This window comes from Anastrepha ludens, chromosome 3 (assembly GCF_028408465.1).
Source record: "Anastrepha ludens isolate Willacy chromosome 3, idAnaLude1.1, whole genome shotgun sequence".
NCBI lineage: Eukaryota > Metazoa > Arthropoda > Insecta > Diptera > Tephritidae > Anastrepha > Anastrepha ludens.
In genome coordinates this window covers 50239429-50256060 of record NC_071499.1, presented here as the reverse complement: position 1 = coordinate 50256060, position 16632 = coordinate 50239429, and the positions used below count along the sequence as shown (strand labels likewise).

The 16632-nt window shown below is 31.6% G+C and overlaps 1 protein-coding gene across 2 annotated transcripts in view; it reads left to right on the top strand.

The window, feature by feature from the left end:
* Nucleotides 1-946: 946 nt before the first annotated feature.
* LOC128857915 (putative exonuclease GOR) overlaps nt 947-16632 on the top strand; it is a 90332-nt gene continuing 74646 nt past the window's right edge. The window contains exons 1-2 of one of the 2 annotated variants that reach the window (XM_054093756.1): nt 947-1827; nt 2238-4607. In XM_054093756.1, coding sequence (XP_053949731.1) covers nt 4481-4607 — 127 coding nt within the window. In that variant the 5' untranslated portion in view covers nt 947-1827; nt 2238-4480. Of the gene's footprint in view, nt 4608-16632 lie in introns of both variants that reach the window. The other variant, XM_054093755.1, reaches the window with a different exon arrangement.

The window sequence follows — 16632 nt, the reverse complement described above, 5'->3', positions numbered from 1 at the left end:
ATGAGTAAATTGTATTTCGAACACCTGTGTAAAATTTCATCAAGATCGGTTGAGTAGTTCTCGAGAACATTTGACAACCGACTTTGAAAACACAGTTCGTTTTTCTCGGAACTGTTAAAAGTTTTGAATAACAATAAAAATGGCTTGGAGCGCACACATTCCAAAGGCTGTATCTCCGAATTTATTATTATTATAATTTAGGATAATATTCCTGAGATGTTGTAGAAATTAATAAGCAAAAAAAAAAAAAAAAAAATCGATTTTTTGAACCAACGAAACCCATGTAACCCCTTAAGTTTATTCCAGTGCTTCAAACTCTTATAAGACTTATTAATCGCTTGACTTATGTATCGAGTCACGATTGTGTGTGCCACTTTCGATGAAAGCTATTCTCGTGCGTAAAACAATCTCCTATTAGATACGAGGTTCTCACTTTTGGACAGAACAAGACATTTACTGGAGTAATATGTACTTACGCACCAAATGGGCACTTTTCCGGCCTCAGTAAATAAACCCACAAATAAAGGTAATCACTCTTACGCCTCTCTACCCCCCTCTAGTTCCGGTGGCTATTATTATCACAGAATATTTGTTTATTCCTCAATATATACATATTTGCTACCTTACAAGGGCCAATGCTTTCACAATCCTCGAAGCATTTCTTATATGTATGTGCACAAGCATTTTATGGTATGGACTTCAGCTCTTCAGCGGCGCTGTCTTTATCTCTTCAAATGTGACACAAAACAAAACACAGGCAGAAGTCACTATGTTGTTTTTGGGTAAATGAGACTTTGATTAACTCTCCCCCAAAGATATTGCATATATATGTGTGTATGAGTGTACATATGATTAAAATTGTAATTAAGAACTTCCCAGTTTAAGTTGATTCAGATGTTTATATTTGCAATGAATTATATGTAACAAAAAATTTACATATCCACAATGTACGAATGTTTATCGGATTTATAGAATTTGCAGTGAAAAAACTGTAATATTTTCCCGGTAAAACCAATTTAGCCGGTAGAGAATGTAGCGATGCGATTAGGGTAAAGAGTTAGGCAAGTTTAGAAGAATTTTACACATGCGGTGATCAGGGTTGTATACAATTGAAAGAGAGCGGACACAAAGAGAGAAAATATGTGAAACTTTCTCAGCTTAACGAGAGAATTTTTAAATTAAAAATGCATAGTAGCGCCGACAAGTGCTAAACAAAATATTCGAATTTTCGAACAACGTGCAAACGGACGGAGAGAAAGAGAGCTAGCTCTCTTGGCTGGGCACAATGTACAAAACGGAGTAGAGTAGAAAAAAAGTATGGAATCACTGATATTTTTAATTTGTTAAGAAAAAATGAAATAAAATAAAATATTTTGGATTTTAATTTTTTAAACTCGTGCAAGCCTCATAAAATCTGCTAGGTTTGTCATAGATATTTTTTGCGTCTTACTACTACAGATATTGGCTGAAATTCGTAGTAAAAACCGGTTTGCCTATGCGCAACACTTTTCCACACTACTGCACGCTCGCAAGCGTTTACGCTCTGGGAGCAGCATGTCGGAAGCAGCGCGAGCGCCACTCCAATAGAGTGGAGCAATCTCTGTACGCCTGCCGCCCAACTGATGGGGCGCTCTAATACCTTATTTTGTTTGTTTTTTGTTTTGTTGATTTTGAATGCCAAATCGCAGCCGCTGCAGCACTACTTGAACGTTTGCTGTACATATGAACGATTTTAGTTCAGCACGATTAGCCAAAGTGTTAACATTTACGCGCGGTGACAAGTAACTTGACTGGCATGCGGTGTTAATAGAGGAACGCTACATATCTGTAAAAAATATATTTGTGTATAAAATTGTGAAGTGACAACAACAACAAAAAATACGTGAAGTGTTAAATCAGTACTTTTTACCGTTAAAAAATTTAAGCTAAATAAGTGTGAAGCAGAAAATCATTTCGAAAAAATTGTTGTTTTTGAAAAGTGTTTGAATGTGCGCAACTGAAGAGTAAAATAAGAAAAATTTACTAAATTAGTACGTTCGCGTAAATTTTTGCATGCTTATAGCTAATCAAAACTTGTTGACAATCAAGTACACAAATCAATTATAAATAAATAGCAACAAACGAGCGAACCAGCAAGTGGTTATTTAGTAACGAGCAAAAAATAAATAAAAATATAAAGTAAAAATAAAAAGCTAAAAAGTTTAAATTAAAAAAAAAAACACAAATTTTTTTCACAGATGACAACAAATAAATAAATAAAAAGCTAAACGACCAAAACAAAAACAAAATAAGTGAAAATACTTTGTCAACGTGACAAATAATACTTACACATGCGTACATATGTGCATACCTACATACATACATACATACATGTGGATTGACGACGTGTGGGTGTGAAAATTCCGCGAGCTTGAAAATCGTATAGAAAAATATGCAGGAAAACAAAACGTGAAATTTTCTAAAGCACACAAAATAACAAATAACAAAATCATTAAAACAAGTAGAAGACGAAGACGAAGACGAAGAAGAAGAAAAGAACGCGCTGTCAGACCGTTAAATGTCGCGACATTTGTGACACTATAAATAATAATTTGACGTGAAGCGGGGAGAAAAATATAAAATATTTATATGTTGATATATTTTCTACAAACTTCGAACATCCACAACAACATTCGCAACAAAGTGTGAACAGCGCCTTAGTTTGAAAAATTTTCATTTCTATCAAATAAGGAAGGAGCAGCGCAAAACAATAAAAAAAATAGAAGCCAGCAAACTGAAACGTAAAAAATTACTAAACAAAAAGATACTAATAAAAACTCTACGTCAAATGTGCTATCAAATGATTTCCCGTTGAAGCGCATGGAAATTCGTGACATTTATTTGAAAAATGCATTTGAACATTTGACACGTCCAGCCAAATGTAAATGAACAAACGTGCGCGCCCATGTACCCGTAGCAGCTACATAACTGTTCGTCTAGAAGTTAGTGAAAAACCAATTTAGTGATTTGTACTTATTAAGCAGTGGAAAAGCAAAAACAAAAATCAGCTAAACATTCGCAGTCTAGAGCGTCCGAGTGTAAAGTGAATTGGCACTACAACAACAAGCAAGGCAGTCAAAAAGTCGAAACCCAAATAAAGTCGCAAGTCGAGCAGAAAATTTGGGGCAGCGGTGTTGAAGCTACACCGCACAAAGAAAAGCCGTGTTTGCGAGCATTGTGAACATGGAGTTGTATGTCCCGACTACGAATAGCCAAATGACCACCCACCTACGACAATCGACGTGGATAATTTACGATAATTTGACGCTGTACAAACACAATAGAAACTTTGTAAAAGCAAAAGCACACGTGACTCAAGCATCAAGCACAACAACAAGCAGACAAACGGTATAAGAGTAACACTCCAATCCATATAAGATAAAAGATCGAAAGCGAGTGAATAGTTTGAGATACAAAGCAAATTTCCAAACAAAGCAAATACAAATAAGTAAAGAACAAAAAAAAAAAAAAAAACGCGCGCGTTATAAAATCAACAGGCACAGCACACAAGAGCTATTCTACAGCAAAAAAACAAAAAACAAAGCAAGCTGCAGTCATACCCTGTAAAACATTGAAACGTGTTCAACAGCAGGAACAACCAAACATTTCAGGGTACGAGTGTCTACTGCGAGCAAGCGCATGCAACACGTAAGGATACGAAGGTAAAGTGCTGCTCAACAAAATTGCAAGAGAAAGCAACACCAACAAGAAGACAATAAAGAGAAGCCAATCAAACAAAGCAACGTACATATAAAAGCAGGCGCAACAAGAAGTCTTATAAGCAGTTACTTCAAGTAGGGCGGCGTACATCTGGCGTCTGTGTAACTTCATTATAGCTGCTGCTCACACGCGCACATCGAAATCAACCATCAACAACGATTAGGAAGAGCGCCAGTGAGTGAGTGTGAGAGCGTTACTGCATTCAAGGACCTGGCACATTGCAAAGGATATTGAACCTACGCTTGCCAACTGTATATACTGGCGTGTGTGGTGTTTGTATTAGTGCACGCAACACCACGTGTTTCAAGCGCCAAAGTATATAGCAGAACAGACGCTGAAGCAAACCAAGGGCGCAGCGTCGCACATCGATTTATTCGTTGTGCATGCCTGGCGGTGGTTCAATCGCGCAACATTGCCGTTTATGTGCATGAACTTGTATCCTGTCCTGTCCTATTCAAGCTCAATTGTTAACGCGTGTGTGTAGAGTGTAAAAAGCATAGTGTAGCAAGTAAGCTTGTTTTTTGTAGGCAAGCACAGGACTTTTTCAATTTTCATTTGCCAAATAAGCGAGTGAACGTGCGCGCGAAAGGTATCTATTGCGCTTTTCGCTACGAACACAGTGCAGTGCAGTGCAGTGCTGAGGAATTATTTCCTTTTATTTGAAGTTTGCGTGAAATATTTTTTTGTTTGTTTAATTATAATTGATAATTGTCAATCAGAAATGGATTACTTCGATAGCATGTTGGAGCAGATGCAGATGATGGATTATAAGGTGCTCAGCCTGTTGGCTGTACCAATTTTGGCTGTGGTGGTGTTGGCGGTAGTGCTGCTGCGGATAACGAGAAAAAGTGAGTGTGCAGCAAAATGTTATGTGTGTGTTTGTAGGTACATATATTGTATATTGTAGGTATATTGTGTATACATATACTTGTAGTATAATGAAATAGAACGGATTTGAGCAAGGCCCCACTAACGTAAAACTATGAAAAACTAAAGGAAAAGTAGTGATTTTTTATGACTTTAGTAAAATTATAAAAACAAACTTCGGAATCCGAGAAAAAATTAATATCAATTTTTTCATGTGTAACAAGTAACAAAAAAAACAAAAAAAACAATTGACAATTCAAAAAAGTTCTGTTTCGAATTTTTGTTTTGTGCCTTGTAAACATTTTATTTACAATTGTGAAAAACTAAGAAAAGCTTCAACTTTTTTTTTTTTTTTTTAATTTTTAAAAATGCTCGGAAAGGTTTTTCTGCTATTTGTAAAAATTTTATTTACAATTTTCAAAAACTAAAAAAAAATTTCTTGAACTTCTTTTTATAACTTCAGTAAAAACTTCAATTAACATCTTGATCATCTGAACAAAAAATTGTTGCACTTTTTTCTGAACTTCGTCAAAATTTTATTTACACTTTTAAAAGCCTGAACAGAACATTCTTGTGATTTTTCTTATGATTTAAAAGAAAAAGTTTAGCAAATTTTTTTTAAAATACTTGGAAATTTTTTCAGTAGTTCGTGTAAATTTTATGTACAATTTTAAAAGCTTAAAAAAACCTTGAAAGGGCGAGAAAAGAATTTATAAAAATTAATATAAATTTATAAAACTGAGAATATAAGTTTTTTTTCCTAATATAAATTTCTTTTTTTCATGTCTTAAGTAAAATCAAAAAATATTTGAAAATTCAATTGGAATTTTGTTTTTTTGTGCTGTGTAAAAATTTTATTTACAATTTTGAAAAACTAGCAAAACAAGACTTTAATTTTTTCCTATGACTTTAGTGAAAAGTCTACCAAATTTTTAAAAATGCTTTGAAACCTTTTCTGTACAAACAAAAAAAAAGCTTGAACTTCTTTCTATAAAAACTTCAATCAACATCTTGAAAAAAACAACAAAAAAATGTTTGCACTTTTTTCTGTATATCATAAATAAATTTTATTTAAAATTTTAAAAGCCTATTGATTCTTTTTTATGATTGAAAAAAAAAAACAAAATGATTTTGATATGATTTAGAAAATTTTTGAAAAATGCTTGAATATTTTTTCTGTACTTCGTAAAGTTTTTATTTACAATTTTAAAAGTCTAATTAGAACATTTTTGTAATTCTTTTTTATGGCTTACAAGAAAAAGTTTAGCAAAATTTTTGAAAATGATTTGACATTTTCTCTGGGCTTTGTAAAAAATTTATTTACAATTTTAAAAGCTTAAACAATTTTGTAAAAGCGAGAAAAAAATTTATATTAATTTTTTCATGTGTTAAGCAAAAAAAAAAAAAATATTGAAAATTCAAAGAAATATAGCTTCGAATGTTATTTTTTGTGCTGTGTGAAAATTTTATTTACAATTTAAAAAAACTAAAAAAAAAAAAATATTTCATAATTTTTTAAATTTTAATTGTTTTTTTATACTTTAATAAAAATAGTTTAATTTTTTTAAAACTTTAGTAAAAAGTTAAGAACTTTTTGTGTGCTTTGAGAGAATTTTATTTACAATTTAAACAAACTAAAAAAAATATTTCATAATCTTTTAAATTTAAATTTTAATTTTTATTAAAAATACTTTAATTTTTTTAACGACCTTAGCAAAAAAGTTTAGAAATTTTTTCTGTGCTTTGTAGGAACTTTATTTACAATTTTAAATCATCGCAGTTTTTTATGACTTTAGTCAAAATTTTTAAAAATGCTTAGACATTTTTTGTGTTCTTCATATACATTTTTTTTACAGCTTTAAATGTCTAAACAGAACATTCTTGTTTGTTTTTGTGATTTTAAATAAAAAAATGCGTAAAATTTTTAAAAACGCTTGGACAATTTTTCAGTGCTTCATAAAAATTTTAATTCTTTTTTTATATTTTATTTTAAAAGCCTAAACAAAACATTCTTGTGTTTTTTTTAGTTTAACAACATTTTTGAAATGCGAAATTAAAACTGGAAGTTTTTTTGTGCTGTGTAGAAATTCTCTTATAATTTTGAAGAGCCAAACGTTTCTGCAGATTTTTTCTTAAGACTTTAATAAAAATTTGAATTAAAACCTTGAAAGTCTCGACAAAATTGCTTACATTTTTCATTGTGCTGTGTAAAAAGTTTAATGACAATTTTGAAAACCCAAGCAAACGAATTTTTGAAATTTTTTTCCGTGCATAGTAAACAAATGAGGAATAATAATTCAAGCTTGAGTAGCGTACGAGAATTATGACGTAAGAGCGTAAACAAAGAATATTATGTAAATAGAATTATCGTATTTCTCGTTATTTTTATTTGTGACAGACAAGAGTTATAAATAAACTACAAATATTTTGGTGAGAGTTCTTGAAAAGTTATATATGCGAAATAAATATTTTTTTTTTTTTATTTTTTGTTTTTATTTCATTCAAAACAACTTTGCTACTTTGTCTTTGGCAAAATGTTGGCACGCTTCGTATTATTACACTATGTGACAAATATTTTTTTTTTTTATTGTTCATCTGTTGAAATGTCTCCTCACTAGTTCGAATCCGCTAATGAATTAACCTGACCTAGTTTGTGGTACAAATCAAAGGCTGCTTAACTTGATGCTAAATTTAATTTCTCACCAATCAGAGGTCTCTGAAACTTTTTCTAAAAACGAGTTTAAAACCAGTTATTAGTTGGTCACATCAACACAAAGTTTTCAGTGAGGTGCTTTGCTAAGGCGCTAACAGGGTGATTCAAGGGCTATGCAGATCTTTGACAGCGATTCATTGTGATATGAAAATTGCTTGACAGCCTTTAATTTATACTGGTTGCAATTGTAAAACGCTTCTAAAAAAAGTGTAAGACGAGTTAACAAAAAAAACTGTGATAAAGAATGAACACGAAAAAAACTTAGTAAAACTAACTGTAAATACAATACAAAATAGATATTCATATTCCTAGTGTTTCTTGTCATTATTAATGCGGCGAATTAACTTTTTTTTAACTTCTACGCATTCTTCAAAATGTATTCGATTAATTGTGAGCTTGCGGCGAAAATTCTGCGCCAAAGCTAAAACTTTAAATTGCCCGAAAAGAACGGCAACTTATGTAGTAAAAAGTTTAATGAAACCTTGTCGGTGGAACGAAGGCCTGGCGGCGGAAGAAAAAAAGGATTTGTGTCGGAAGCAAAAGCTAAAGAATGGTGCCATTATTTCGAAAAAAGCCGACCTTTCACCTCGAGATGCTGCCAAACAGGCCCATATTACGGAAAGATTCGTCCACGAATTGTGCAAAAGTGAAGGTTTAGGATCATGCAAAAAGCTTTTGCAACCCAATCGAAATGATAGGCCAAATAAGTGCGCAAAAATTATACAATCAAGACATCCATAAATATGGCTGTGTGATTAGTCATAACGCTGAAACATACGTCAAAGCAGGCTTTAATTAGATTCAGGACACTGCGTTTTAAACTGCAACGAAGAGAGAAAGTGTCCCAGGTGTCTTTAAGCTAAAAATGTTCGAGAAGTGCCCTAAAAAATGTTTGGTTTGCCAAGCGATCTGCCAGTGTGCTATGAAAAGCGAAACGTTCATTACCATGGGCACTATAAATCAAGAAATTTTGAAGTGAAACTTCTTTGGCGTCGATGGACGAGCGAGAATGGAGAGCAAAATTTCAAGGCCATGCAACGTTTTGGGCATTTTTGTGCCGCGAGAGAGAAAAAAGATATAACGTAGAGGAAAAGGTGAGAGAGAGAGCTATACCTTATATATCCCTTAGATACACTTTAGGCTATTTTTCCTGAGTTTTTCCTTGTGATTGCTAATTTCTAGTGAGAAATAACACTGCCTACTTTTTAATAAGGAGTGTTTGTAAGAACGTTTGCTGCCATTCATAGAACAACATAAAGACTCAGAGTTCTGCTCTGACCCGATTTAGCATAGTGCTCTTATAGCCGTCTTGCTATGAACTGATATGAAAACGGCGGGATAAATATTGTTCAAAAGGACCACAAGACACCAAACTCATCACAATCTCGCTCCATTGGAAAATATTGGTCAATTGCTAAACAAAAAATTGAAAAAAGAAATTAGAAATGAGCAGCAGTTTAAAATGAATTGGCAGAGAACAGCAGTTGCCGTAACAAAAATCGAAATCCAACGCCTAATGAGAGGAGCCAAATCTAAATTGCGCAATTTTGTTTATAAATAACAAAGAGAAATTATATGAGTTTTTTGTTTAATAAAAAGAAAATCAAATAGAAATTTCTTTGGTCTTATATACATAAATTTTATGTTCTAACGATTTTCGACCGACCAATACTTTTCGTGTTCTTTCTTTATCTGATTTTGTTTATTTTTCCTGACAATTTGTACCGCAGGCTTTGGTAAACTTAGTCATGGGCGATACTCAGTTGAACAAAGAAATGCATTTCGCGCAGAGCGTTGATGTACATTTTCACAAACTAAATAAATCCACCTGCCATTCAAGAAAAAAAAAACTGTGCACCCACAGCGAGTCACCGTTTGCTGTGGCTGGCAGAGTCACCATGGTTGGTTGGTTGGTTTAAGTGGTGATTCTTCCAGAATCCAACTAGCGCTTCCGCACCTTCTTGTTGCCACATTCTCGATCACCGGACCATACTTCTGCGAAAACGATGCCAGTAATGGTGTTACGGTAAACGGTGATCGGTGAATGATGATAACGGCCTAGCCTATGTATAGGGTACTTTGGCTTATATACTTGGAATTCTCGTTAGAATTTGTTTTTATTACTAAAACGTAATTGAAGTGTCTTCTATTCCATGCAAAGTGTCTTTGGATGAAAAAAATGAACAACTTTTGAAAATTTATTTTATTGCCTTAAGAAAAGGTAGACCACTGTGTACTGTAGTTGTCTGAAATATTAACCTTCCTACATACACACATGCAAATATGTCTAAATATAAATAAACTTCAGTAGCAACATAACAAATTTACAAAAATATCAAAATTTATAATTTTTATGATTTCATGCTTTATGCCAGAACAACATTATGACAGCACCAACACTTCAAATAAGTGTTTGTTTTGTAAATAACTGTAATCACGCGTCATATACTTTGATTACATACAGCTTAAATAGCTACTTGCGTCACTTCACACGAGTCGTAGTCTGCCAGCATTAAACATTTTAAGAGTTATTTGCTTGATTATTGCCACTTAATTCGAGTTAAATACAGAGTTTATTATCTAGAAAGAAGGATACGTTTGGCTGACGTCTGTCACATGGTACTTGACATTCTAAAAGGGCGATCAATAGCAATTTAGTATGCAGCCTTTTAATTACTACGCTCATGCGTAGTGCACTGACTAATTTCGCAAGTACTGGCTGGTACGTGCCGGCTTTGATGCGCACTGGGAATATCAATCAACTGTCGCTGCTTGACAGGCAATAGCAGACTTTCCAGTGCATGGATTTATGTGTTCATTATCTCTCCCTCAGAAGGCAACACCTCGCAATAATCTGTAAACATTTCTTTCCGCTTTATCTTATAGGATTATTATTACTGTGAGGGTAATACCTGTTACGGTGCAGGTAGAAAATGTTTTGTGCTGACTCTCAAAATGAGATCAATTAAAAAACGTATGCTATGAGCCGAATAAACACACTGGAGAGGGTAGTATTCCAAAAACCTTTAGCATCACTTTAATCTAAGGCTGCTTGGAACACTTAGGCTTTTGTTTTTAGCACCTCTGAGTGAGTCTTGTTCGATGGTTTGGATGGAAGTGATAGCCGTTCACCAAGTTGTACGCATTTCTCACTTACGAGTAATCCATTTATTCAGCAAGTTTCAACTTAAGATAACATGCAGTGGTTTGTCAGATAAACAGTAAGAGATGCAGGTCTTGTTGCTGTTGTTGCTACTGTTGTTATTGCTGTTGGTATTGTTGTAGCATAAACATTCCCCATATATACTTATAAAAGGTTTTCGAAGGATTCACGAATTCCATCTTTGAGGTGTTGAATCGATCCTGGGCTGTTCGCGTAGATCTCTTTCACCTGGCCCCAATGAAAAAAGTCACAAGGTGTTAAATCAGAAGATCTCGGTGACCAATTGTGATCACCTCATCGAGTGATAACACGGTCCGGAAACTTTTCCCGAAAAAGGTCAATGGTTTCGTTGCTTGTGTGGCACGTAGCGCCGTCTTGTTGAAAATAAGCGTTGTCAAGATCAATACCATTCAATTCCGGCCATACAAAATCGTTAATCATGTCTCGATAGCGCAATCCATTCACCTGTAACACCTGTTATTGGAAAACCCTTTATATGCGTAATAGGGGTCGTTTCGGTAACGTAGAACTGACTGCTGTGGGAGCAGAGTTGTTGGGGTATCCTTGTCAAAAAAAAATGTATAAAAAAGTCAATTAATTTTTCTAGTAACTTCAAACTTGCGTTTTGTTATACTATAATTTAATAAACTATAAAACTGCTGCCACATTTTTTTTTTAATTCTTCTTATATTGGAATTTTCATGGAATTGTTTGTGTAATGTTTCTAATTTTCGTATAAAGTTTGGAATTTAAATTTACATGGATTTTGACAATGAGCCGCACTTTTATAACAAACTAATGAACAGTAAAAAAAATAGTCAAAACTGGTTAAAAAGTTAATGTGCTATCGCTTGTCTCGGACTGCACATTTACATAAAGACATACAAAATAAACAGGCTTGCTCCAAGTTGAGTAGGAAAAGTATTTGAAAATTGTAGCTTTTATTTCCCAAGCACATTTAGTTATGCTCCAACATGTGCCAAAACTCCATTACTCCCTTAACGATAACAAAACAAAACAAAAAAAAAAAAAACAATTAAAACAGATTAGGAGTAAAATGTGAATTGTTTGAGAAATAAATGTGAAAATAGTAAAAAGCTGCTTGACTACTTTAATGAGGTAAATGTGCGCTGAATAAAATGTCTATGGGAACCGAATTGTACTTAGTACAAAATATTGTATGTACCCATATACGAGTATGTGAATCTATGAAAGCAGAAGTAAATAAATGGCTTTACGTAGTTGATTTTGCGAGCGCGTGTGTCAACATAGACAGACTTTTTTAAGCTCAATGAATAATGGGAGTACAATTTTAGAACTTTATTAATACCCTAGCAACTATCACTGTGCAAAGTTTACATGCATACCTCCATATCACTGTGCGGGGGGTTCCCAGTAAAAATCTACTCAATTGATATAGCAGCCAGGAGGCTGGTGAACATAATGCATTGCCTCTTAAGAATGAACTGACTCTTAAGAATGGGCACACAATGACAGTTGTAAATACAATGAGTTTAGCGTGTATACGCAGATTTTATAACCAACTTTGCTTACATTTTTCTTTTTAATTTTTTTTTTTTAATTCAATTATGTAAACAAATTATAAAAAAAAATTAAAGACAAAAAAAAAATATAAAAAATATGTAAAAAAAGAAGAAAAAAAAAAATGGAAAAAAATTGTAAAAAATATAAAAAAAGAAAAAAAAAATATTAAAAAAGAAAAAAAAAAATTAACAAAAATATTAAAAAAATATATAAAAGAAGGAAAAAAAAATTTAAAAAAATATATAAAAAAGGAAAAAAAATATAAAAAGAGAAAAAAAAATTATAAAAAAATATTAAAAAAGAAAAAAAATTAACAAAAATATTAAAAAAAGAAAAAAATATAAAAAAAGAAAAAAAAAATCATAAAAAAATATTAAAAAAGAAAAAAAATTGAAAAAAAAATTTAAAAAAGAAAAAAAAAAATTATTAAATTTTCTTTTGTACCCTTTTTTTCTTTGTTTACCTTTTTTTGAAATTTTTTGGAATATATTTATATTTTATTTTAATTGATTTTTTTTTTATTTTTTTAAATGTTTTTCGTATATATATTTTATTTTTTTTTTTTATTTGTTTTTTATAAGTTTTGTATACAATTAAAAAAGAAATTTTTTTAATATGTATTTTAAATTATATACAAAAATTAAAAATAAAAATTCTATGCGAAAAAAATTTTAAAGAATAAAAAAGTATAAACAAATTAAAACGAATTGAAAAAAAATAAATAAAAAAATTTAAAAAATATATATAAAAAGTTTAAGAAAAATAAGTACAAAATAAATTAAAAATAAAAAATAAAAAAATGTATTGTATAAAAAGTATAAAAAATGAAAAAAAATTTCAAAAGAAAAAACAAAAAAATTAAAAAAAAAAAAAAAAAAAATATTAAAACAAATTAAAAAAGAAATTGAAAAAATTGAAAACAAAAAATGAAAAAAAAAAATATTATTGAACAAATTAAAAAAGAAATTGAAAAAAATTAAAAACAAAAAATGAAAAAAAAAATATTATGGAACAAATTTCACTAGATTCCTACATTTTGCGAAATGCCCAACACGATAAGTTCATTATGACTGCATAATTTTATGTATATGTATGTATGTACGCAGTTGTAGAGATATTTACGAAAGGGAGCTTATTCAACAATTTTGGTTGCAATTCGAAGCATGCACCTTTCATTGCTATCGGAGTACTTCTCCGCGAAGCTAGGAAGGATCGAAATGATTCAAGAACATTTTTTATTCGACTAGGCACAACTTTTCTGGGCATCACAATCGGTCTTTGTGGCTATAAGAACTTCACTCTTTAAGAGCAGCCGAATCTAGTCTAATACAAGGTGGCGCAAAATTAATCACCCTAGCGGAAGATTTGTAATTTTTGCAAATGGCGTCGTATGTTAATCATATTTGACATTTGTAAACTAGACAACTGTAGTATACAAAAGGACAAGCAATAGCGCGCGTAAAGGTTAAAATAAAGATTTCCATCACTCAAAAAAGGTTATTCAAAAACAAAATGGATGATTAATTTTGCGCCATCTGGCTTATCAGTATCCTAAATATTACGCGAATTTCTAATTTAAGAATATCTAAGTGCTTTGTTGATTTTGTTTTTTAATTGTCAAGTATTAAATTGTGAAATTACTTTGATGACCTCAGTGAAATTTTTTGACTTTCAATGAAAGACTAAAAATACATAAAACAATTTCGAATCAAACTATCTATCAATCGAAATTTTTCAAGTAATCTGCGCAATCTACTTTAGGCAAATGATTTCCGTAACTATAATATTCAATGAACAATAGTATGGGTTAGAGGACAAATTCGGAAGGGGAGATGTGGGTGCGGAGGTTAACTAATCGCAAACATGTGCGACTGAAGTACGTCGTAGAACTAATAAGAAAACGTGTGTGGCATTGCTTTGGATTGTTCGCTTTATCTAAAAACGTCCGTACATATGTTTTTTATTCCTTAATTGTTGCTGGCTGAGTGTGCCCACGCTTTTTACCGGCAGGTAGCAAATTGTAAGCAGCACGATTTGCGTATGTGGTGGTGTATGCATGTGTTAGTACTTACTGGTATCAGTTTTTTGTATCTACGCATTTTTATTTCCATGCTACCCACTGTATAATTCGTAGTAAAACATTTTCCACTTATCTGCCATGTTAGCGACGAGTTAACAAGATTGTTTGACTGAAAATTTAAGTAGTTAGTAGCTGCGACATTAAAAAACAAAAAGAAGAAAAATATGACGGTGTAAACGTGTCTGGGCTGTGTTTATGTGTGTTTTTGTATTTGTGAATAAAAAGCTGTGATGAAAAGTTTCGTGTCTATTTGAGTTTGAACTAAAAGATATGGTTGTTCTACCAAGCCAAAAGTGTTATTCCTGGCCGTTTTCATGGCATTTAGAAGCCAAAAAGCAAATCAGTGCTGTTGGAAGCCTCTTTCTTCTGCTTCGTATCTGGGATCGATACCTTGAACGCTAGTCTCACTTCGGAAAAAAGAGGCAGCCAATGATGCCAATGCCATAAAATCATAATATACAGCTTCTGAATGCAATAATTTTTTAGCGGTCCCCTGATGATGCTGATAAAAAAAAATTTGTTCAAAAGTATTTTAATAGGCGTTAATTTCTTTTTTGTTGCAAAAATATGTGCTGACCTTCACTTACATGTCTTGCTTGGATTTAGACATCTTTAGTAGATATTTTCTAATTAATGTCGTGATCCCATCAAACTCGATTCTAATCTCATTTTAATCATTTTTTTTATCTCGGCTGTATCTCCATGGAAACTAAGCATTGAATTTTATTTTTAATTTAAAATAAAAAGGAATACTTCAATTTCCTCTCTAGCACCTTAAATTCGGGTTAAAAAAAAAAAAAAAAATTCTATGTTTGCTTGCTTTTATCTTATTTGGCTCAGCTGACTTTTGGCTACGTTGTCTTTCGACATGGCTTTATTTGTTTGTCTTCTAATTTGTTTGCTAACAAATATTTTTCAAGAAGATGCACTTATGCGCTTTACTTCTTTATTGTTGGTTTTTGCATGTTGGAGCTTTTTAATTTTTTCATTGTTAGCTTTTCATTAGTTACCCAAATAATTTGGGCCAATATTTTTAGCTTGAAAGAATTTTTTCATAAACTCTTTTATTTCGCTTTTAGTATATTATTAATATGAATATGAGTATGAGTGTGAGTATGAGTATGAGTAGGAATATGAGTATGAATAAAATTTTGTATATGTATACAAATATTAATATAAACAGAAATGAAAATGAATATTTATATGAGTATAAGTATAAGTATGAGTATGAGTATGAGTATAAGTGTGAGTATGAGTATGAATATGGATACTAATATTAAGGCAAACAGACATTAAAATGAAAATGGAAGTAAATTCGAATATGAGTGTGAGTATGAGTATGAGTATAATTAGGAATATAGGTATGAGTATGAGTATAAATATGAGTATGAACAAAATTTTGTATATGAATACTAATATTAAGACAGACATTAAAATGAAAGTAAATTTGAATATGAGTGTGAGTATGAGCATGAGTATAAGAAGGAATATAAGTATGAGTATGAGTATGAAGAAAATTTTGTATATGAATACTAATATTAAGACAAACAGACACTAAAATGGAAATGAAAGTAAATTCGAATATGAGTGTGAGCATGAGTACCTATAAGTAGGAATATAAGATGAGTATGAGTATAAGTGTGAGTATGAGTATGAATATGAATACTAATATTAAGACAAACAGACATTAAAATGAAAATGAAAGTAAATTTGAATATGAGTGTGAGTATGAGCATGAGTATAAGAAGGAATATAAGTATGAGTATGAGTATAAATATGAGTATGAGCAAAATTTTGTATATGAATACTAATATTAATATAAACAGAAATGAAAATGAATGTTTATATGAGGATGAGTGTGAGTATGAGTATGAGTATAAGTATAAGTAAGAGTATGAATTTGAATACTAATATTAAGACAAACAGACATAAAAATGAAACTAAATTCGAATATGATTATGAGTATAAGTAGGAATATAAGTATGAGCATGCGTATATATATGAGTATGAAGAAAATTTTGTATATGAATACTAATATTAAGACAAACAGACATGGAAATGAAAATGAATTTGAATATGAGTATGGGTATGAGTACGAATATGAGTAAAGATTATTTATTATTAGGGAGTAGAAATATAATTTTATAAAGAATGATTATAAAAAATAAAATGAACATGAAGAAGCTCATTAAAAGTAGATAACAATTTTTGTTTTCGTCCGTTTAAATGAATCGCAATTGCTTACCACTTATGTCTCTGCAATTCTCAACAGACTTATGAAATCTTTCACTCACAAAAAACTAAATCTCGCGCACTCACCCTTGCGCTGTCTGTTTGTTATGACTTACAACTGCACATATACCTAAACATGCCTTAAGGTTTCCAGCAGCATGTGCCACAGCTGCAACTGCAGCGCCACCACCCTCACTTGCCATACATTTCATATAAAAACTCTAGCGAGCCTCAATCCTCAATTACTAAGCTCCTTAACTCAGGCAGACGCGC